This window comes from Bos grunniens, chromosome 2 (assembly GCF_055505025.1).
Source record: "Bos grunniens cultivar Pamir isolate PY7600 chromosome 2, Bosgru_T2T1.0, whole genome shotgun sequence".
NCBI classification, from domain to species: Eukaryota; Metazoa; Chordata; class Mammalia; order Artiodactyla; family Bovidae; genus Bos; species Bos grunniens.
In genome coordinates this window covers 23,853,108-23,876,867 of record NC_141166.1, presented here as the reverse complement: position 1 = coordinate 23,876,867, position 23,760 = coordinate 23,853,108, and the positions used below count along the sequence as shown (strand labels likewise).

Genomic DNA, 23,760 nt, shown 5'->3' with positions numbered 1-23,760 from the left:
ATTAGATGCGCAGCCAGGGCAGGTCTCTTATGCTATGTCAAGACCATGTTTGGAAAGACTTGAGGGCTGGAGGTGTGGATGGAAAACCCAAGGATGGTGACTCTGCAGAGTCCCCTGAATCCTCAGTGCCCCATTCCTCTCCTCTAAGAGGCAGCACTTCTGGCACGTGGGAAGATGCTGCAGAAGCCTGCAAGGCAACAGGCAGACCCCTTGGGAGCTGTCCTTCCTCCTCTCCTGAAGCTCCGGGCATTAACTGTGTTATACCCCAGCTCAACTCAGCTGTGAACCTGCTCAGCCTAATAAGGTAAGGAAGAGTGTATACCCCAAGGAGTTAATAAGATTTAGCTAGCATGTGCCAGATATGGTTTCCCAAGTGATGGTAGTGGTAAAGAACTCGCCTGCCAATGCAGGAGAAGCAAGAGATTCGGGTTTGATCCCTGGGTCAGGAAGATCACTTGGTGAGGGAAATGGCAGCCCACTCCAGTATTCTTCCCTGGAAAATTCCATGGGCAGCGGAGACTGGTGGGCTACAGTTCATGGGGCCGCAAAGAGTTGGACACGACTGAGTAACTCAAAACAGCACAGCATGTACTGACAAGGGCCTCGTGGGAGTACCACTGAGACAATGTTGCGGGTGTTTGATCAACGTGGCCAGAATGAAAGAGTGGATAAGTTCAAATTCACTGAGTTGAGGGCACTTTGTCAGGACGTGGGCTTAAACAAGAATTCAGGGGATGGACCACTCACTGTTAGGTGGCTCTTAGGAGTCCTTAGATGGCTCATTTTAAGCAGGATGAAAATACCTGGGTTGCCCTGGCAGATGATAGAGGAAGGAATAAAAAGGTAGAGGGAAGTGGACATATAGGAATGGAAATATGAGCCCAGAAGACCCACTGTGCACCAAAGCCATCCAGAAGGTATTAGGGACTGACATCCCTAAGACATTCAATGGTATCTCCCCTCTGCAGGTGGGAGAGACAAATACAGTGTTGGCTCACTAACAGCCATGAGGATGAGGGTCAGCTATATACAGAGGTCATGTGATTGCACCCAATCTCCAGGGACCAGTGGCTGTGATGATCAAGACAAATGGCAAGTCTGGAGAGCAGCCAAGGGGGCTTGACTCTCAGGAAGCTGTAGGGCTGGTTACTGATGTGTGGAATCCCTAGGGACAAGACAGGTAGCAGGCAACAATGGCACTGCTTCATATCCACCAATAAGACAAAATGGACCATCAGAAGACAAGGATCTCTGTTCCAACAAATAGCCATGACTCTTCCATCTTCCTGGACCTGAGTCAGTTCTCAAATCTGGTACACGCTGGCTGAAGAGGAGGCAGGGTCCCTAAAGAAAATGTCCTGCAGCTTGAATAAGTGTCTAATGCAATGATTCTAAAGTCCTTCTCCAAAGGACCCTATAGGATTTTCTTAGGTGATTACACTCAAACATTTGAAGCATGAGTGGACACAGGATCTGAACTGATGTTGATATCTGGAGACCAAAATACCATCATGTCCACCTGCTTAGAGTAGAAACTCACAAGATTAATAATGTAGTCCTAAGTTCTGTTAGCAGCAGGTCCACTGGGTTCAAAGATCTGACCACCAGCCATTTACCTGGTCTAAATGTATAATTTGTATTGACACAATTGGCATTTGCAGTAAACACACACTGGATGCTTGACTGGTGGCTTGGCCAAGGGTAACTTGGCCTCTGTCTTCCTGGACCTGAGTCAGTTCTCAAATCTGGTACACACTGACTGAAAAGGAGACAGGGTCCCTAAAGAAAGTGTCCTGCAGCTTTAGTAAGTGTATAATATAATGATTCTAAAGTCCGTCTTCAAAGGGCTCTATAGGTTTTGGCCTAAGACACTGCCCCTCCCCCACCAAGAGTATAAATGAAGACAATAATTGCTATTCACCACTATCCCCACCCCATGCAATACTGTTCTGATTTAGTCTCCCAGTGAAGGAGGCATAGTGTCTGAGGTTTCTGCCTGGTCTTACCCACAAAGAGAACAGAGAGAAATACATGCAGAAATCAGGGAATCTACTTGGGAGGTTCTTGATCCTCCTTACCCAATTGTAACTAGAAATGGTCCAAAGGCTGAGACCACTCTGGACCCATTTGGAATGAGCGTTTGGGCCACAACACAGGTAAGTGACTGAGACCTTCAGAGCTACTGGCTGAAGGTGAGGGGAATCTAGAATGGATGGCAGAGGAGGAAGACGATGAGAACCATGTACGGTCCTGAGGCCAGCAATAGTAACAGACTACAGTTAATCAAATCCCACTAGGCCCCATTTTTCAGGAAGAGAGGCCCAGGGAAGCTACGGAGGGGCAGAATCAGAGACATTTGCAAAATGTAGTGTAATCTGTGGACCGTGGACCGCAGGTGGCAGTCAAGGATATGCACAGCGCAGACATTCCTTTGAGAAAAAATCTGCTTGATGAAAGAAACAGCTACGGAGTTTTGGGGATGCACTCAAGAGACCATGCCAAGGTCACCAAGGTCACATTCTCCCTGGCTGCTCCAAGCTTGCAGAGGTGCCAGAGTCAGATCATCTGCCCAATGCAGGACTTTCCTCATGAACATTCCTTGCTCTCAGACAGCCCATTGGTCCAGCTAAAACTGTCTCACTGCAAGGCTCTTTGCAGTCAAGCCTCCTTCCTTTGCCATTTCCTTTCACAGGCATCAGACTTCCCTAGTCCTTTTGTCTGTCCTTTTATCCTTTACAGTCATTTTGCATTTCTAACTTTGTCCTTCCATCTGCTTCTGAAGGACCTGTACTGACACAACAATCACGTCTCCTACATAGAAAGCATGAGCAGGGACTTCCCTGGTGGTCCAGTGGCTAAGACTTTGCCTTCCAAGGCAAGGCGTGTGGGTTCGATCCCTGACTGGGGGACTAAGGGATTTCCCTGATGGCTCAGACAGTAAAGAATTTGCCTGCAATGCAGGAGATCCAGGTTCAATCCCTGGGTCGAGAAGATCCCCTGGAGATGGGAATGGCTACCCACTCCAGTATTCTTGCCTGGAGAATTTCACGGACACATGACTCTGGCAGGCTACACTCCATGGGGTCAAAAAGAGCTGGACATGACTGACTGACTAACACTCTCTCTGGGGGAGGCTAAGATCTCACATGCCTTGCTAGCAAAAAACCAAAACATAAAAGATAAGTAATATTGTAACAAATTCCATAAAGACTTTAAAAATGGTCCAGATAAAAAAATTCTTAAAGCAGTGAGCATAAATCAGTAAGGTTTAGAAAACAAATAAAAATGGAACTAATAAGAGCATATTCATTATTCAGAGAATATTCATGAGCATAATTGTTGGATGCTATTTTATTACATATGATCGTACCTGAATTTTATTTGTGTCAATCAAGTGCTGTGCCATGGATTTTAGGATAATTGCAAAGAAGAACCAGGAATGCTGTTAGGAAAAGAAAAGATAATCAGAAATTTATTATCTTACAGCAAAGTAATGATAATTCTGTTCTTTACAACATGCGATACTATAAAATCTTTATCTTGGAATGTATTCTTTGAAATTAAATGCATCAGAGCAATAATATAGTCTCCATTATGTTAGGATCATCCTTAGCAAAATTCTAATGGGAAATGTAAATACCAGATATTTCTGTTTCCCAGTCATCTCTAAGACTGTATAACACAAGAAACTGGCTTATTTGACATGGCTGATTAGACAGTCGTCTTAGGAAATACTTATTCATGGGGTGTTCTACCTGTTTTCCTTAAACAAAACTAAATGTTGTAGCAGGCCCACCCCTCACATTACGATGGGTAGAGGCGAGTAAAAACGGAAGCTGTATGTTTAAGTATTTAAAAGCTAACAGAGTTTTAAATAAAGTATGTTGGCTCTTCCTACCTTGACAAATACAACTTCATGACAGTTTGGAATACTGTACCTGAATGTGGGAGCATAGGAAGTGCATGACCCTGGCCCACCCCTTCCTCTCACCTGGGGCTCCGTCCTGCCCTGAGGGACCTGGTGTGACTGTCCAGCCTGCAAGCCCAAGCGCTGCCCACAAACCTCTCCACAGTTCCTGCCCACAGTTCCTCTCTCCCACCAAACGCTGCTCCTGCCTTAGGTCTGGGGCTACACTCAGGCAACAAGAGTTTCCCTCTTTAGTATGGACTTCTAAAGAGGTGTAAGCAGGCCCAGGAATAAACCTACAAGCTCTAAAGGTGGGGGCTCCTAGGAATCCTTATAGTTCCAGGCGGCACTCCTTTGACTCCCCTCACACTTTGCCTCATGAGAAGGGGTGCACTTGGAGAAGGCCAACGGTGGGGGCCCCTAGGAATCCTTATAGTTCCAGGCAGCCCTCCTTTGACTCCCCTCACACTTTGCCTCATGAGAAGGGGTGCACTTGGAGAAGGCCAAAGAATACCCAGGGCTTCCCAGGTGGTGCTAGTGGTAAAGAACTGGCCGCCAATCCAGGAGACACAAGGGATGTGGGTTTGATCCCTGGGTTGGGAAGATCCTCTGGAGAAGGAAATGGTACCCCACTCCAGAATTCTTGCCTGGAAAACTCCATGGGCAGACGACCCTGGTGGGCTACAGTCCATGGGGTCACAAAGGGTCAGACACAACTGAGCACACACAGCAGCAAAGAACACCCAAGGATGCTAGGTAGGCAGCCTTCTCCAGCGACCCTGTCCCCACCCTTACGCCGTTACAGTCTATTCTCTATGCAGTCAGCAGAGAGACCCTTTTGAACCATGGTCAGCTCAATTCACTTCTCCCCTCAAAGGCCTCTCATGGCTCCCAGTTTCTCTCCCAGCGGAAGCCAAAGCCCTTGCAATGGCCCACAGGCCTTACACTACCCGCCTAACCTCCTGGTGCCGCTCTGAGTTCATCTTGCCTCCTCTCTTTGCTTACGTGGCTCCTGACCTTCCTGCCATCCTTTAGGCACGTCCACCAGGTGTGCTGCTGCCTTACGACATTATACAGGTCTTCCCCTCAATCTTTATTTTCTTTAATTGAAATAAGTTGACTTAATAATGTTATGTAAGTTTCAGGTGTACAACATAATGATTCAATATTTTTATGGAGTGCACTCCTCAAGGTTATTATAAAATACCGGCAATATACCCTGTGCTCCTCATTACATTGTTGTAGTTTATTTTATACCTAGCAGTTTGTACCTCTTAATCCCCTTGACTTATTTTGCCCCTCCCCTCACTCCTCTCCCCTCAGATAACCACTAGTTCGTTCTCTGTATCACTAAGCCTGTTTCTGTTTTCTTATACTCACTTGTTAGCTTTATTTTTTAGATTCCACATATAAGTGAACTAAATTTTGCTATTTGTGACATCATGGATGGACCTGGAGGGCATTACATGCTTAGTGAAATAAGTCAAAGAATGACAAATACTGTATGTTTCCCCTTCTCCCTTTAATGTTCTACCCTAAACGTCTCTAGCTCTCTCACCCCCTTCACATTTTTTGCTGAGGTCTTTCCTTCTCCACAGCTCTATCCTGACCACTGTATTTAAAACTGTAAACCTCACTCTGCCCTCAGTGCTCCCCATGCCCTTACCTGCTTGATATTTTCTTTTCCCATGCTACTTCTCACCGCTGAACATGCAATTTTTCCCCAACATTTTTTAAAACCTTTTTTAAGGTTTTAAAGCATATTTAAAGACTTTTTTTTTTTTTTTTTTTTTAATCTTTAGGCCACACCGCCTGGCATGTGGGATTTTTTTAAATCGATTTTTAAAATTTTAAAACTAATTTTTTTTATTTTAAAACAAAAGAAATTAGAATTACTTTACAATGTTGTGTTAATTTCTGCTGTGCAACATGAATCAGCTGTATGTATACATACATCCCCTCCCTCTTGAGCTTCCCTTCCACCCCGCCTTCCCACCCCACCCTCCCCTCTAGGTCATCACAGAGCATCAAGCTGAGCATCCTGGGTCACACAGCAACTTCCCACTAGCTATCTGTTTCACACATGGTAGTGTATATACGTCAATGCGACTCTTGTAGTTCATCTCAACCTCTCCTTCCCACATGTGGGATCTTAATTTCCTGATCAGGGATTGAACCTGAGCCCCCTGCATTGGCAACGTGGAGTCTTAACCACTGGACAGCCAGGGAAGTCCCTGAACATGCAATTTAATTAACTTTGCTATTATGTGGGTCATTTACTATTTTTTATCTTGCAGTACTATGTAAACTTCCCAAAGGCAGAGATTTTTATTCTATTCTCTATATGCATATCAAGTGCCAAGGATGGTGAGGATGGTGTTTGTTGTATGGAAGGCACTTAGAACACATTTGCTGGATAAATTGAATGAATATGCTCATACAGCTAATTTAAATTTAAACAAACAAACCACTTGACCTAGACAACTTTGATTTTAGTGAAATGCTGATGCTTATTGATCCAGCCTCAGCCCTCTCTAGCTACTTACTCATCAATCATCTATCTGTCAAGTCATGATAGATAATTAATTTAGCAGGGGACTACATTCACAAGTCTATAATAACTTAGAGTTATATCTTCATAAGCTTCTCACCATCTTTTATGTTACTACAAATCCATGTGTTGCAACTTTTGGGGGAAAAAGAGTAGCTGTTTCTCTGCCTCCTTTCTGCTGTCAGTCTACTCATTAATATATCATTAATCCTTTTGTTGGTATTTTTCCTCTTGTTGTGCCTAAAAACCCCATAAACTTTATTTTGGGTACACTTAGTACTTTTGAATGTTATAGGCCATTCTTAAGAGTCATTCATTTTGCCTTTAGGCCAAAGGACCTGAGTCCATTCTACTTTTAAAGATGATCTGTTCTCTTAATATTGGAGGAGGGCATGGCAACCCACTCCAATATTCTTGCCTGGGGAATCCCATGGACGGAGGAGCCTGGTGGGCTACAGTCCATGGGGTCACATGCTACTGTTCCAACACGAAGCTTACACCAGAAACCATAAGAGAAACGATCTATAAAAATCAATGACTCCTATTACCTTCAGAGTTGAGTGTAAGCCATCCCAGTGAAAGCCCGTCTTTAAATTCTTTACCTTCAGGACATGCTTGACTGTTGTGGAGTCATTTGATTGCAAAAGACCAGTCATATTTTTAACCAGTTCTTCATGTATAGTTCTCTCCTTGTATGCCGTAGTCTTGAACACAAACTGAAGAAAATCCAAACAGTGAAAAAAAAGTTAAACACTTAAAAACAAAGGGTCAAAAATTATGTTCCATGAATAACTCATGTCTCAAAATTATCTGCTCATGCCAGATTTTGTCATGAAATAAATGAAGGCCCAATGATAAGTGTAATACACACCTGCTCCTACTGAGGGCTTTGTACAGGTAGAGCCTTGCTCACCTAAGCTCTCCTTGACACACTCTTAGTAGAAATAAAAAAGAAGATCAGAGAGCAATTCAGCGGGTTCAAGGAAACATGGAGGGCTTTGACCCACCTACTGAGGGCACATTTCCCCTTCTCCTTCCTTCCACTGGCAACAGGTGGGTGGCATGGTAGCATTTCTTCATCCTGAAAGGGTAGAGCACCCACTCAAATAGCCAAGTGGGGAACCTGGTGCCTTCCAGAGGCCAGTAGGAGAACTGCCCACGAGCCCGGGGTCCACTACCTCCTCACGCTGAGACGCGGCAACCAAGAGGTTCATAAACATTGGCCGTCAGTAAGATAACAAAGGCTGCTGGCCTTTTCCTTAAAAGATCGGTTGTTGGCACAGTGAGTGCATGTCATGGTTTAGTCTTCCATATTTCTTCATATATTTTAAGTATCAATTCATGCACATATATTTAAAGTACAAAATGCTTATGATATTTTACTTATGAGTTGGGTTTGCCTCAAGGAAGGTCATTTCTTTATAATATTCACAGTTTGGACTTCACTATTGTCAAGGGTGAAGACAGACAAGAAACAAAGCAAAGGCACTTTGCATTTGGGGTCTATAGCTATTTCTTTGACTTCATAGCACACTGATGCCTAAATCTCCTGAGGCGTCTGACTTCTCCAAGCTCATCCCAAAGGAGAAGAATAAGGCTAAGAGATGCATGAAACTAGCTAAAATCAAGAGTAGTACAATTTTCCCCCTCATGGATTATGACTCCTATGAGGGTAATGTAATCAACTATCTAATCCCATGCACAGTTACTTAGCTCCAAGGGCATTTTGACTAGCTCTGAAATTTTTTAAAATTTTGGCTAAACCATGTCAATCCCATGAGTTGCTATAAACGATGGTATCTAATTAGATCAACTTTAGACATACATCTTTGAAAAAGACAAGGTGAGTGTATGTGTACATTTTGGATATTGTAGATGGAGTGAGTTAGCAGCATTTAGCACCACTGAACTTGAAATGGTGTTTAGCATATTTCTGAATAAGTATGAACTATATCAACTATCACATTTTGCAAGGACATCAAAGCAGGTATTGACCCCAGTTTTCATTAAACTCTTAGGTGTGGAGCTTAATATTATTGTATATGTTAGAAATTAATTTTTTTCCATTAAGGGTGAAAAAAAAATCAGATTCCTTGGTCAAGGTCAGACTGTCAGCCATGTACTATATATAGCAGGAGTCAAATCACAGAGTCAGATAGCTGGATGTTCATCTCATCCACTCATCTCACTTCACAGAGAGGAAATGTGAGGTTCAGACAGGCTGATCACTCCGAGTTAACGATCTAACCCTAACTAGAATCTAGTTTTCCATTTTCTACTTTAGTGCTTTTTCCAGAATAAATTTTAGTTGGTTATATATATTTGTCTGTATTTGTTTTAGACATATGAAATTATGTTATGAAACATCTTTAGGAATTGTCATCAGCTTGAAAATCCACGTAGGTGTATTTCTGGATTTAAAACACTGACAAAATGTGGTCCACTGGAGAAAACACTTCAAAGCAAACTCAATAAGTATCCTCCTACATCATAAAATCAAATGGTCTTGTCAGGATTTTTTTAAATATCCTGGTTAAAAATAAGGACTGCTCCAGGAAGCACTGCCAGGATACCACTCCAAGAGCATTACAGATTGCTTCTATGAGCTGATATAAGGCTCTCATCAGGAACTAGCCTTGGCTGTCACAAAAATAGTCACATCAGTGGGTTCTAAAAGCAATTTTTGGTAATTCTACTGGAACAAGGTAAATAATACGTGTGTTGAAAAGGAGATGACTTTGTATGACAGAGATTGGGAAATTTTTTTCCTTTCATGCCCTCCGGAGCTTGAAATGGAAAACTGGGGTAAGGGTTGAGAGAATGAAAATTCTATAGATGATTCTGCTGAACAGTAAACTCATCAATATCCTATAAAAGGAAGCTATGCCTCTGTCTTACAGAGCAAACTAAAAAGGCATTTGTAGATGGAACTGGCCTTTGGCAATTGAATTGTAGACCTTATTGGGTAAAATCATACCATAGGGAAATTATTGTGAAATTACTATTTTTGGCATATAAGGGCACACACTCATACTTAGATATTTGGGAAGACATTTAACTTTTCTGACAGATAAAAAACATGTTAATATGAAACTGTTATGGGAGTAATTCCTCACTGATAATATCTCAGAGGGGTTCACTCCAGAATAAAATTTTTAGTTATTTCTTGCTGTCACAAAATTTTAGCACAAAGGACCCCAAATTTCTTCTCTGGTTGCCTTTTTAGACATCTAAACTACATGGGCATATGTCTACCTATATATATTCATGGAATATTTTCTTTTAATTAAAAAGTTCTATGTCTCTTAAAAGAGATAATCTATACATAAAAATTGAAATTTAGGTCCTTTATTTATATAAAGGAATATAAGATACTTTTATTTATCTCTGGATGGTTTTTTTCTTTTCCTTCAAGAAGATGACCTTTAGGCTGGAACTATAATGTGCAAACATCATCACAAGTTCACTGGCATAAATTCACAGGCCAACTGAAAATGAGAATATAAACATGTCCAAGTGAACATCTGACGAAGGCCACTGGAGGAAGCAGTGCACACTGATGGGATGGGCTAGTGGTTCATGCCGGAGGAGAAAGGACTTAACATACCAGAAGCAGGTACAAATATACAGTAACTGGGAAAATGAAATAATGCCTGAGAAAACAATAAAAAGAGCTAAGAAAACATTACAGAAGAAACAGCACATTCAACAAACCAACAGGAGGCATCTTCCTTAAATTTACAGAGGAATTTCATATATTTCTAATGTTGATTTCAAAAGACCATACTTTCGTTTTCTCCTGCACTTCTTTCTTTGCTTTTTCTCCCCATATAAATATTCATTTGCACACGTATGCATTATTTATATATTGAAATAATACATTAAGCCCATTAATGCAAAAAAGAAGGAGTTCTAAGTCACTAAAGGGAAAGTTCAGTATGACTGGGGTGGGCACCATTCAGCTAAAGAGGGGAACTCCTCACTTATTGCAGACAGGAAATGAGACAAGCCACACAGCACAAGGGGATACAACCGACGCCCACGTGGCAATTTCATACCTTAATGTAGGACTGGACAGAGTGGTCCAGCTGTTCCTCATGGCACTTGGCCACGATGTCGGTCAGAACCCTGGAAGAGCAAAGCTGTTGAGTGGCCTTTCTGGAGAAGGCAGGAAAATACCACTTGGTTTGTCACTGAAGTGCTTGGTAAGCTGGGCACTTAATCATTACTGAATGAATGAATGAACCAATTTCAAACTCAGTACCGGGTGTTCAGTATCTATAACATCCATTAGCCATTTCCAACCTTGAAATTTCTAAACACGAAGATAAAAGTCATGTCTTATGGCTGCTATTACAGTTTGTGTCTGCTGACAATGTCTTTTTGGAAAAGGAATTGATTTTAGTATCTTATTAGAACTTAAGATCTTTAACCTCTAAGTATCACATTCTGTTTTTAAAGAGCTTGTCTTCCAACTTAGAGGTGTTATATATGTGCTTTTGGAAAAAGTATTCAGTCTAAAATGTACATTTTTGGGTTTTCCTCCTTAGCTGGGTTAGAGTCCAGTAGCAATGGTGGTACAGGTTGATTTCTTCACATTAATCCTTGCAGTTACTCCATGGCTGTAGTGCTTAGGAATATCTCAGAATTTTAACAGGTCTATCTGCTGAAATATTTAGGAGTTTTTGCCAACAGATGCATATACTCATGCTGAAAAGAGTACAACCTGAAGGCACAGTTGGGGACTTCTAATCTGGCTCCAGAACTGGATGGTTATAGGAATGTTAGAGATGTTATAATTTTCTAGCTTCAGAGCTTTACTTTAAAAATGATGCTGTGCTTAGTCACTCAGTAGTGTCCTACTCTTTGTGACCCCATGGACTGTAGCCAGCCAGGCTCCTCTGTCCACGGGGATTCTCTAGGCAAGAATACCTAGAGTATTCTTGCCTAGAGTGGGTTGCCATTCCCTTCTCCAGGGGATCTTCCCAACCCAGAGATCAAACCTGGGTATCCCACATTGCAGGCTGATTCTTTACCATCTGAGCCACCAGGGAAGCCCAAGAATACCGGAGTGGGTAGCCTATCCCTTCTCCAGGGGATCTTCCCGACCCAGGAATTGAACCAGGGTCTCCTGCATTTGTAGGCGGATTCTCAACCAGCTGAGCTATGACTGTCTTTCTAAAAGAGGCTAATAATATGTGTGGTAGTTATGAAGGTACTAGAGACATTTCAATGTCAATACCTGTGATGGATTCATTTTGATATTTGGCAAAACTAATACAATTATGTAAAGTTTAAAAATAAAATAAAATTAAAAAAAAAGAGTAATTTTTTTCCAGAATGCTGTGACTAATATTTTTTTTAAAAAAATGAACTTTAGGAATATATGATTCAATAATTAACTGAAAACCCTATCTCTAGAAAGAGAAGATTGTAATTTGCTAAAGTCACCAGACAGATTAGTAATGTTGAAAGAATGTAGCGAAGGCAAATTTAAAGCGAGAACAGTGAAAGAAAAACTGAACATAAAAAGAAAAATAAGATTTAGTGGGGAAAAAATGGTACAGCTACTCAGGAAAATAATTCGGCATGTTCTTAAAACCAGCACTTTTGGGACTTGCCCGGTGGCTTAGTGGCTAGCTCTCTGAGCTCCGAGTGCAGAGGGACTGAGTTCAATCCTTGGGCAGGGACCTAGATCCTCCATGCTGCAACTAGGAGCATGCATGCCACAACTAAACACCCTGCATGCTGCAACAAAGGCCAAAGATCCTGTGTGTCACAACTAAGCTCAAGAAATAAATAAATATGAAAAAACCCAATGCATACAACTACCATATGACCTAGCAACTGTTCTTTTCAGAGAAATGGAAACTTATGTTCACCCCAAATCTACCAAAAACTGGAAACAATCCAGCTATCCTTCAATGGGTGAGTTTTAAACATATTATGATATAGAATACTACTCACATAAAAAGGAGAGAACTATTGATTGATGTAACAACCTGGATGAATCTCCAGAGAGTTATGCTGAGTGAAAAAAGCCAATTCCTAAAGGTTACACACTGTCATATGATATAATTCCACATTTGTGCGTGTGTGCATGCTCAGTCGTGTCTAACTCTTTGCAATCCCATGGGCTATAGCCCATCAGGTTCCTCTGCCCATGGGATTCTCCAGGCAAGAATACTGGAATGGGTTGCCATTTCCTCCTCCAGGGGATCTTCCCTACCCAGGGGTTGAACCTGTGTCTCTTGTGTCTCCTGCACTGGCAGGCAGATTCTTTACCTCTGTGCCACCTGGGAAGCCCTCATAAATCCATATAACTTATATATAAATTTAAAATAGACTATATAATAAATTTATCAACTTATATAAATACATGGAATATATAATATAAAAATATATGTACTCATATTACATATAAAATTTCAATATAACATATATAAAATTCTTAAAGTAACAAAATTTTAGAGATGGAGAAAAGATTAGCAGTTGCCAGGAATAACGGGTGGGGACCGAGATGAGAAAGAAGCAGGTGTGTCAATAAAAGGGCAACATGAGGGATCTTTCTGGGAAGGGCGATGTTCTGTCTCCTGCTTCTTTCAATGTCAATATTCTGGGATTGATACTGTCCTATAGTTTTGCTAGATGTCACCATTGGGAACATCTGATGAGAACATGAGCTCTCTTTTGTATTACTTCTTACAACTGCAAGTGCCTCTATAACTATCTCAAAATAAAAAAGTATAATTAAAAAGCACGAAGGAAAAGTTAAAAAAAGAGGTCTAAAACTCCACATGGATGATAATAGTAGATGATTAGAAGGTAAGAACTCAAGAGTGAGACATACTTAACTTTGAGATATATGTTCAAACGAAATGCAAGCATACACAGTTATGTAGCCACTCAGTTAGAGTTGTCTGTCACCACAGCTTATAAAATCTCTTCTCCCAAGGCTGTGCTATGAATACCTGGTCACAGTGGTGCTTATTTCATCTTCTTCATTCTGTACCAGAATCTTGAAGAGCTGATTCAAGATTATAGGCAGAAAACTCATGATTGCATGAATCTTTTCCACATTCAGTAAGTTCTGTTAAATTGGCAGGACAGAAAAAAAAAGGTCATTGATTAAATTTAAAGCACATTCGACTGATGTTCATCAGGACTTGAATATGAATACAGCAGTTCACCTTTGTTTGGCTTTATTTTTCATGGCATTTCTCATGACATACAGGCATGAGGGTAAATGTTGCAAAGACTCTACATCTAATTAACTAATTCAGAGTCAATTGACTCTGATTTTCAACCATTTTTATTTTGGAGAAACTGATCTTTGCTTACTCTCCCATTATACAGACAGACACCTTTTAGGAACTGTGAAATAAAATCATTTCCTCTTGGAAATGGTAAGGTGTTTAAAAAGCTTCAAGAATAATTACCCTGAAGCTTGCTACTCAATGCAAAATGTAAAGGTCTGCTTTGCCTATTTCCATCCTGGAGACCACTGCAACTATTTGAACATCATGTTACCTTACAGGAGCGAACGAAATTCGAGGTAGGTGACTGAGACATATCTTTCTCCCTTTTTTGGCATTGTCGGAAAAATGCGTTCACATGTGGATCCTGAAACAGCAAAAAAAGCATTGATTTTTCTGATGACACATAAGCTGTGTAACAATCATGGTGATGGGAGGTGAGTCCTTCTGTAGGGCAGATGACTTGGTGTGAGGCGCTTTACCAAGCAGGCAGAGAGACAGACCTCTCATTTCTGGAGCTGTTCTGGCATGCTGAGGGCTTGACCTGAACCACAAAGTCTGCTCTCCTTCCTATTTCATTCTCAGAGATTTGTGTCCTTCTGGGCCACATGACAACGGCTAGAGAATTTCTTCTCTTGACTCTGTTCCTACTCCTTTCCTCCCTCTTTTTTTTTCTTTCTTTCTTTCTTAAATTCTCTTCTATCATCTTCCTGTTCCTGCTTATTCCACAGACTTCTATCATTTATTCTTACTATTCTTTAATACACACGAGAATGGGTACGGTTTAATATGCACAGGGATACTTTCAGACTTAAAATGTCAGCATTAATAAAAAATTAGGAAGTCCACCTGGCATCGTGAAATAAAAGTTGACTCCTGTCCTTTGTTAGGGGCAGAACTGTGTCCCCTCCAAAATCCATGTGTTGAAGTCCCAACTCCCAGTACCTCAGGTTGTAACCATATTTGAAAATAAGGCCTCTAAAGAGGTAATTATGGTGGTTCGTGTGGTCCTAGCCCAAATATGACTGATGTCTTTACAGAAGAGCAAACTTGGATATTCACACACAGAGGAAAGCCAAGGAGGGAGGCTTTGGAAGAAGACAATACTCTGACACCTTGATCTCAGACGACCAGCCTCTATAACTGTGAGAAAATATATTTCTGTTTAAGCAACCCTGTCTGTGGTATTTTATAATGGCAGCTGGAGCAAACCAATCTGTCCTTTAATGTTGTTTCCTGAAGCAAATGTCACGTTGGAAATGCTGGGGATCAAAGTTACATAGTCAGGAAGTGGGATACAGACTCCCTGGTGGCTCAGGTGGCAAAGAATCTGCCTGCAATGCAGGAGACACAGGTTCAATTCCTGGGTCAGGAAGATCCTCTGGAGAAGGGAATGGCAACCCACTCCAGTATCCTTGCCTGGAGAATTCCATGGACAGAGGAGCCTGGAGGACTACAGTCTGTGGGGTCGCAAAGAGTCAGACACGACTGAGAAACTAGCACTCTGAATTTTCACACTCTTCTGGGTGTTTCTCTGGCATTTGTCAGCTCTAGAGGGGCATCTGTGGTTTGAGTTCCCCACAGGTCAGTGTGTGTGTGTGTGTGTGTGTGTGTGTGTGTGTGTGTGTGAGTAATATTTTCAGTTTCATGTTATTTTTTCAAGAATTATTTAGTGAAAGCTATTTGTCAGATCCTCAGTTGGCATGGAGGACAGAGCTGTGGGCAAGGAAAACCCACACCCTTCCTCTGGTCCTTCCATAATGCCCCTGAGATGGATACGACACCATGGTTTCCACACAATTTATATTTCTATTTTCTCACAATCAGACAGGTGCTTCAAAGGAAAACAGGGTGTCAGACGGTATATGACAAGATGATACAGCATGTCTGAGAGGTCAGCAGATAGGGAAGACTTCTTTGAGGAGGTGATATTTGAACCAAGATTTGAAGGATGCATAGGAGCTGAAAGACTGATGAGGGGAGGGGAGGCAGAGAGAGAGATAGCTTTCCTGGCTGAGGAAAGGCAGTGTCACAAAATCCCTGCATTCTGGAGGAATGGAAGCAGACAGAGGGCACAGTGCGTGAAAGGACCTTGGGTCTTCAAAAACTGATGTAAACACCGCTATAGAGGAAGGAAGGTGTCTTCCAGGGCGACGACTGTGTGGGCAGTGGAAGCTGATATAGAGAAAGGTAAGTAACGGTGAGTCACAGAGGGACCTGAGCTGTTTGGAGGAAAGTAGCTGGAAGCATGACAAAGAGAAACTCAGGATTCTGAGATACATAAATGCAGGATTTGGTGGAGAACAGTCATCTTATTGTGACTTGACTGAGGCTGATGGCATCAGAGAAAAGATGTATTTAAGAAGTTATGATACAGGACTGGGGAAGAGGACTCAATTTGGCTTGAGGTGCCAGTGGTTATGGAAAGACATTTTGATCAATATATGCTGGATTATTTCACTTTTCTTAGCAACCAAGTATGTGCTAAAGCAAAACAAAACAAAACAAAAACTAAAAAACAACAAAAAAGAAACAAAAACAAACACACACACACACAACTACAACAACCAAATGCACATTGAAGTTAAGAAAGGAGCAATACTTATTCTATGTACAGGTAACAGTTTGCTTTGTAGTTCGTAATCAGTATCATAAAACTTCTCCCACTGCGCTAAAATAAGCTGCCTTGCAAGGGAAGGGGTGAGCTTTATGGTACTATGACAGTGGTAATAGTTCCCTGTGTTCAGCATTTTGTAGTTCATGAGACGTTTTCACATGCAGTTTCTCATTTTGAGCCTTACTGCAATCTTAGGTGGAGATTTTCTTTTATTGTTATCATTTTCCTGATGAGGACATGGGATTGCGGGGGTGAAGTGACTTGTCCAAAATCCCTGTGTCAGAAGTTGACCAAAGTGGCTCTCAGACACAGTTTTGACCACTTCATGGCCTTTGCTCCATGAGAGGAGGCTTGGATAGGCATTGGAAATTAGACTGAGTTTCAAGGGAAAGGTCCACAATTTTAATTTTAAATGTTTCATATTTTTAACACTTGGGTGTTGTCATTGGAAGCAAACCATCTTCCAAGGGAAGTGTCATCTTGATAAATACACTTCTGGAATTTTGGTCTGCAGTTGGATAGTATCAGGATAACATGCTCACCTGAGTGTTCACTGTTGATACAACAAATGTCGATACTTTGAAAAGTGGTTTACCACCATCAACCCATTTAATGTCACTCCCAGTGTGCTGCAAAAAAGAGTTTGTTACTGTCACTGCGGCAATTTGAGAGAAAGGAAATGTCAATAAATAGGTTATTTAGTTTATGTTAATTTGCCACCTTGATCCATTAGTCTCACATTACTATAGAGATGGAAAATGAGAGATGCAAATACATTTCGCAGTATTAGTAAATGATACCAATGTGATATCAGGGGATCATTTTGAATAGATCATTTCTACTGGCCACAAACAAAACAAGGTATTGAAATATTACAGGTACAGTTGATTTCTAATTACAGTGGATGAATACATAAGGTGGGATTAATTTAAATAGCCAGTGGAAGATAACCTCATGTCATTTAGCCCATGTATCTTTTCTCTTAAGTTGTATGCTACCCAGTACCTTCCCATTTGCAGAATCTTGAAAGCTTAAATAATTTGGAGGCAGGCTCGTTGCTACTGGGATATTATACTCTTGAGAAGCTATCTGATCATCTTTCATCAAAGGAAGCCAAGCATATCCAACTGTTAAAAAAGAAAAACAGAGAGAAAACTTTTCAGTATACACCTTCACGGTGAGGAGTAAAAAGAAAGCTATTTATCATTTATGAATACAAAACCTAGTTTAAAAACTCTAAATAAATCAGCTCTTCAATTCAAGTCCCAGAGATGACATGTATGGCCATGTCGGATCGCTTCTGGTCAGTACCTGGTGTTTCCAGTGCCTCCTTCTTTTTGGCGTTGGCTTTCGCATTTATGTCACAAGTGACATGATGAAAAGAAAACAGAATATGGTGTTTCTCATGAAGTTGTGTTGGGAGCTCAATTTTCACCTGCAATGAAAGAGATAGTAGCTGGGATGAGACTGAAATCATTTCCTAGGGTCAGGGCAAGACAAAGCATAGGCACTTTAACCTTTTAAAAAGTCTTTAACTGAAATCTAGGTCCACGTTTAAGTCAGCACTAGAAGCACTGATTTAATTCTTAGTACATATCCATCCTGCTAGCACTAATGCATCAAGATTATATTTTTACTTCTTTATTGTGGTGGATGATGATAATTTAGACTACCCAGTGTTTCTCCTTAGGTAATTTATGTCATCATGGGCAAACTCCAGGACATAGTGAAGGACAGGGAGGCCTGGCATGCTGCAGTCCATGGGGTCACAAAGAGTCAGACACAACTGAGCGACTGAACAACAGATTTTGCCGTGAATTAAACACACACACATATACAAACAGACATACACATATGAAAAACACACAAGGAGACATAACTGTATAATGTAAATAAGGCACAGATTAAGGACTTATTATCAAGGGACATGAATTAAGTTGTCCTCGCCTCCCAAAGGGTGTGCATGGACCAAGCATCACTTGGGAGCTGGTTAGATGTACAGAAACTCAAGACACTACTCCACACACGTGGAATCTGAATCTTCATTTTAACAAGATCCCCAGGCGATGCTTTTCAGTTTTTAAATCTCTGTCACATAGGCTGTCATTTAATTCCCTCAACAGTCTTGTGAAGTAGGATGGTATAGAGGAAGCAAACAAGGCGAGAGACGTTAGGGGGCTTTGAGTCACTTAGGAGGATAGACTCGTCAGTAATTACTAGCACGTTCCAGGACAAGAACATCTGTCACACTGGAATCCCAGGATCCCAGGCAGGTAACCTACATTCAGTTCAATATTAGCAACAAGGCAGTGTCTAGAAAGAACATCAAATCAAGCAATAAGGTGATAGTGAAAGTGAAGTGAAAGTTACTCAGTTGTGTCCAACTCTTTGTGACCCCATGGACTATACAGTCCATGGAATTCTCTAGGCCAGAATACTGGAGTGGGTAGCCTTACCCTTCTCCAGGGGATCTTCCCAACCCAGGGATTGACCCTGGTCTCCCACATTGCAAGCAGATTCTTTACCAGGTAAGCCACCAGGGAAGCCCAGAGACCTAAGCAAATTATCTACCAATTTATTTATTAGACTCTGTGCATCTATATAGCTAGTTAATTTATTTTCACACTGTTCAGGAGAGAATTTATTAATAGATTTTCAGTGTCATCCCTGGGACAGTAGTATCAGCATCACTTAGAAACTTGTCTAAAAACGTGAATTCTCGGGCCCCATCCCAGACATATACAGGATCCAAAAATCCTGGGGAGGGGGGCAGGGTTCAGTAATCTGTGTTTTAACGAGCCTTTTGGGTGATTCTATGCCTGGTAAAGTTTGAGAACTTCTGAATTAGAATGGTTTGCAGCTTACATATATTCGTTATACACCAGCATTTTAACCTGGTAACAAAGCCAATATACAGTTTTTGAACTGTACATTCAATACATTCAATAACTAACAATGCAGAAGAATGAAATTTTATTTTTTTAGCCAGAGCACATAGGAATGAAACAGGTGCTTAAGAATTCCAGTTAAACTACATATTAAGGCAAATACTCCTCAGAAGTGAGTACTGCAAATATTCACATTATATTTTTAACAGTGTCTTAGAAGAATTGATAGCCATGCTTATAATTAAGGCAATCATTTCTTTTTGCAATACAAAGCAGAAAATGGTTTTGAATCTGCATGGCATAGTTCACCAGGCTGTTCATGAGATACACGTTCTCCTGTGGAGAAGCTCACGGCTTTTACAAGGATTCCAGGAAGCACATGAGAGTGAGAGAGATTAAAAGCCACACTTAACCCTAAGAACATCCTTTTTTTCCTTTTAATCTTATACGTCGACAGAGAATGCGCCTTTCAGATGGGCTTTGTCAAAGGGTCAATATTGTAGTAAATATTCAGTAATACGGTAATAGACTTTTCTCTTAATTTTTTTTTCACCTCTGTCCTAAATTTATAGGGAAAAAATTAAGAGCATTAAATGGATGTGGAAGAAGGAGATAAGGTTCCTCAGGTCTGTGGTTTCATCAGTGTTCTTTTAATAAGTTTAAAAATGGTCCGAGTGTAACCAAGGGCAATAGGCAGAATAATAGCACCCCCACCCCCCCCCACCTCCTGCCCACAGTGTCCCTGGGGCTTCCCAGGTGTGCTAGTGGTAAAGAACCCGTTTGCACAAGACATAAGAGACACAGGTTCGATCCCTGGGTTGGGAAGATCCCTTGGAGGAGGTCATAGCAACCCACTCAACTCCAGTATTCTTGTCTGGAGAATCCCATGGACAGAGGAGCCTGGTGGGCTATGGTCCATAGGATTGCAAAGAGTTGGACATCACTGAGCAACTTAGCATGGAAAGATGTCCCCCATGTCCTAATCCCCAGAATATATGAATATGTTTCCTTACATGGTAAAAGGGACTTTGCAGGTGCAACTAAGTTAAGGGTCTTGAGATGGGGAGATTAAACCAGATTAGTCCAGTGGAGCCAATGTAATCACAAAAGTCCTTATCAGAGAAGGCAGAAGAGTCAGGGTCATAAGAAATGCGAGGAGAGAAACAGAGGTCAGAGTGATGACACTGCTGGAAAGGGTCAAAAGCCAAGGAATGTGGGCATTTCCAGAAACTGGAAAAGCAAGGTAAGGATTCTCTCCAGAGCCTCCAGGAGAAATGGAGCCCTGCTGACACCTGATTTCAGCCCTGGGGACCCATTTCAGAGTTCTGACCTGCACAACAAACTGTCAGATCATCAATGTGTGTTATTTAAGTCACTAAACTGAGATAATTTCTTAGAGCAGCAACAGGAAATTAATACAAAAGCTGTGATATTTTTAATCCCAGACATCATACTGACAGGTTTCATGAGTTCAGACCTTAGTTTAATGGTTAGAAATTAAATTATTGGAACTTGTTTTTCTGAAGCTATTTATACTACCAGCTGACATGTGTATAGTAATTTACCATTAACCCAACGAAGCTTTCTTGTTGTTGCTATTGTTCTTGTTTTTTTTTTTTTGCCACGCTGCATTGCTTATGGGATCTTAGTTCCCCAGTGAAGGGTTGAACCCAGGCTCCTGGCAGTGGAAGTGCAGAGTCCTAACCACTGGACCACCAGGGAAGTCCCCCAGTGAGTGTTTTAGATGTGTTCTAGCAGAGTGGTGAAGCTTCAGGCTCTGGAGTCACATGGCCTGGCCTATATTTTGACTGTCACTTCATAGTTACATGCCCTAGGCAGAGTTGCTTCCCTGACCCCCAGTTTCCTTATCTGTAAAGTAGGAAGGCGTGAAGGTTCATTTTATGTGTCAACTTGACTGGGCCATGGGATGCTCAGATAGCCAGTTAAATATGATTTCTGGGCGTGTCTGTGAGGCTGTTTGTGGAAGAGATCAGCCATGGGGGTGACCATCATTCCATTGAGGTCCAGAATAGAACAAGAGGGCTGGGGAAGGTGGAACTCCCTCCCTGCCTGACTGCTTGACCCGGAACACTGATCTTCTCCTGCCCTTGGTGCTGCTGGTTCTCAGGCCTTCAAACCTGGCCTGGAATCTACAATAGGCACTCTGGTTCTCAAGCTTTTGAACTACACCAATGGCTTTCTTGGGTTTCCAGCTGGAGATGATAGACTGTGGGACTTTTAAGCCTCCTTGTATTAAATTATATCTATCTATCCTCCTATTGGCTCTGGTTCTCTGGAGAAAGCTGAGTGGATGAAGGGAGATGGTGCGTACTTGGAGGACAGTGTGGTGCCTGGCACATAATAAGAGAGTCTTAAGAACTGGCAGAGAAGGTCCTGAGGGGAAGGGGTCCAAGCTCCTTCAATTACTATGAAGGTTATAAGCAACAATGCTGGCTCATACTCTAGCCTTTTTTGTTTTGTTCCTTAAGACATGAAATGCTGCTGCTGCTAAGTCGCTTCAGTCGTGTCCGACTCTGTGCAACCCCATAGACGGCAGCCCACCAGGCTCCCCTGTCCCTGGGATTCTCCAGGCAAGAACACTGGGGTGAGTTGCCATTTCCTTCTCCAATGCGTGAAAGTGAAAAGTGAAAGTAAAGTCGCTCAGTCGTGTCTGACTTTTCACGACCCCATGGACTGCAGCCCACCAGGCTCCTCCACCCATGGGGTTTTACAGCCAAGAGTACTGGAGTGGGGTGCCATTGCCTTCTCTGGAAATGCTGCTACTGATTGGTAAGAACTATCTAATACGATCTTTGTTATAGTAGCCAATGAAATAAGATAAAAAATTCATCTAATTTGAAAGGAATGATAGAATAAAAATTTCACATTTTAAAAAGATAATCATATGCTGAAATATATAAATTTTCAACATAGTCCTGAGGCAACTGTCAATGAATGTAGTTTTGGAAGCTTGGTTACGTAAACACCTGCTAGGGAACGTCCTGAGTCAGAGGTGTAGTCAAGAGAGAGCGTTTATCATCATGTATTATCTCACCCGCTCACACATCTTTTAAGGAGCTGCTGAGGGCAGGGAAGTCTTGAGCCTTACCTCGTCTGAGAAATCTGGATTCTGGGAATGGTGCAGAACTGCAGTGTAGGCAGCCGAGGTGAAGAGGGGCCCTCCAGGTTTTCCATAAATACACTGTTTAAAAAATCATGAGTTGAATAATTATGAGGGTCTGAAATTAACCCTAAGCACAGAAAGGCCACAACTTTTTTCAGTTTCCCCTTCTGGAACAAAGATAAATTTTGTGATAAACTTCCAGGCTTAGCTGACATCTAATTAGCCTTGAACTTCTTTGATCTGCTGTCCTGTATTTATTCTACAGTGGGGCACTGTTGAAGAAAATATGAAGGCTTTAATTCACTCTGTAGATATTACATCAAAACTGAATATCTGAGTCAGTTCACTACCTAACTTTGATTACCGGAGATAAGAGACTGTTCACTTCTGATTCCTGCAGCCCATGGTATCCAACTCTGATGTAGAGTTTAAGGTCATCTGTCCTGGGTGACCACAAGGCTTGGTTTGACCCCAGTTCTTGACATACCAGCCCCAACCAAGAATGCTGGAATCCTAGGGCTGGTTCCAGGCTCTACCATTCTGTATTTTTCTTCTATCCCAGATCCTAATCAGGCCAGTGGGTGGGGATATGGTACTTTCTTGTCATAAAAGTCCCTTTAGCCCAAGGTTCAGAGTCCCTCTACTGAAGTTAGCTGTATCTCTGAGTAATGCTCTAGAATGCAATGAAACAAAGGTCACACATACCTGCAAGTACTTTTCATTTTTAAGAATTTTCCCCATAAGCAATGCTCTAACAGGCCTGGTGTGTTTGCCATCTGCTCACTGCTATTGTTCGCCTGACAATTTCATTTCATTTTAGTTTTTCTCTCCTGCTGCTAATGCTATTGTGGAACTTGGAACCTGAGGAGGCTGAGAATACCTTAGGACAATTTTAAAGAACTCTTTCTCTCCACTCTGCATGATTCATTCAATCACTCAAACTGATTACTGCTCTTCTGAATAATGCTACCACCCTTCTGAGTTTGGAGAATACAACTGGTCCCTGACAGAGTGCTTTAAGAGATGATCTCAGATAATTGTGGGGGTTAGCTAGAAATTAGTTTTGTCCTTTACTATCTCTTTCCTCTGATTCATTGAAACTAGGAAGATCTGGCTGCAAGCCCACTAAAAAGAATTTTCCACTCTATTTTTATAGGTTACTTTATGTTGTTTGAAGTTCCTAAAATAAAAACAGCATACATCAAATATGATCTCTGAAAAAAAGCCATCTAGTTGCAGTTTTATAGGTTCAAACAGCCCAGTTCATACAAACCTCATGGTTTTATTGATCTTATTAAATCATGTGATCAACAGCAGGGACCAGCTTCCCAGGGCCATTTCCCAGGTCCTCAGGCAGATGGCCACATGCACCTTCCATAAAAGTGAGCATCCCACGGGGCACCTGCATTAGTCATCA

General features: G+C 41.5%; 1 protein-coding gene across 22 annotated transcripts in view; it reads right to left on the bottom strand.

The window, feature by feature from the left end:
- The window catches only part of DOCK10 (dedicator of cytokinesis 10), a 304,405-nt gene that overhangs the window by 60,599 nt on the left and 220,046 nt on the right, over nucleotides 1-23,760 (bottom strand). For 12 of the 22 annotated variants that reach the window (XR_015150938.1, XR_015150936.1, XR_015150940.1 and 9 more), the window contains exons 19-27: nucleotides 22,329-22,421; nucleotides 17,643-17,766; nucleotides 17,337-17,458; nucleotides 16,874-16,960; nucleotides 13,989-14,081; nucleotides 13,430-13,548; nucleotides 10,517-10,586; nucleotides 7,061-7,174; nucleotides 3,371-3,442 (exon numbers count right to left, since the gene is read on the bottom strand). Coding sequence is in view for 18 of the 22 variants with exons in the window: in XM_086365912.1 (XP_086222038.1) it covers nucleotides 3,371-3,442; nucleotides 7,061-7,174; nucleotides 10,517-10,586; nucleotides 13,430-13,548; nucleotides 13,989-14,081; nucleotides 16,874-16,960; nucleotides 17,337-17,458; nucleotides 17,643-17,766; nucleotides 22,329-22,421 (894 nt within the window). In the remaining 4 variants the exon portion in view is untranslated. Of the gene's footprint in view, nucleotides 1-3,370; nucleotides 3,443-7,006; nucleotides 7,175-7,465; nucleotides 7,487-10,516; nucleotides 10,587-13,429; nucleotides 13,549-13,988; nucleotides 14,082-16,873; nucleotides 16,961-17,336; nucleotides 17,459-17,642; nucleotides 17,767-22,328; nucleotides 22,422-23,760 lie in introns of those variants that run through there. The other 10 variants (XR_015150933.1, XM_086365856.1, XM_086365823.1 and 7 more) reach the window with 3 other exon arrangements.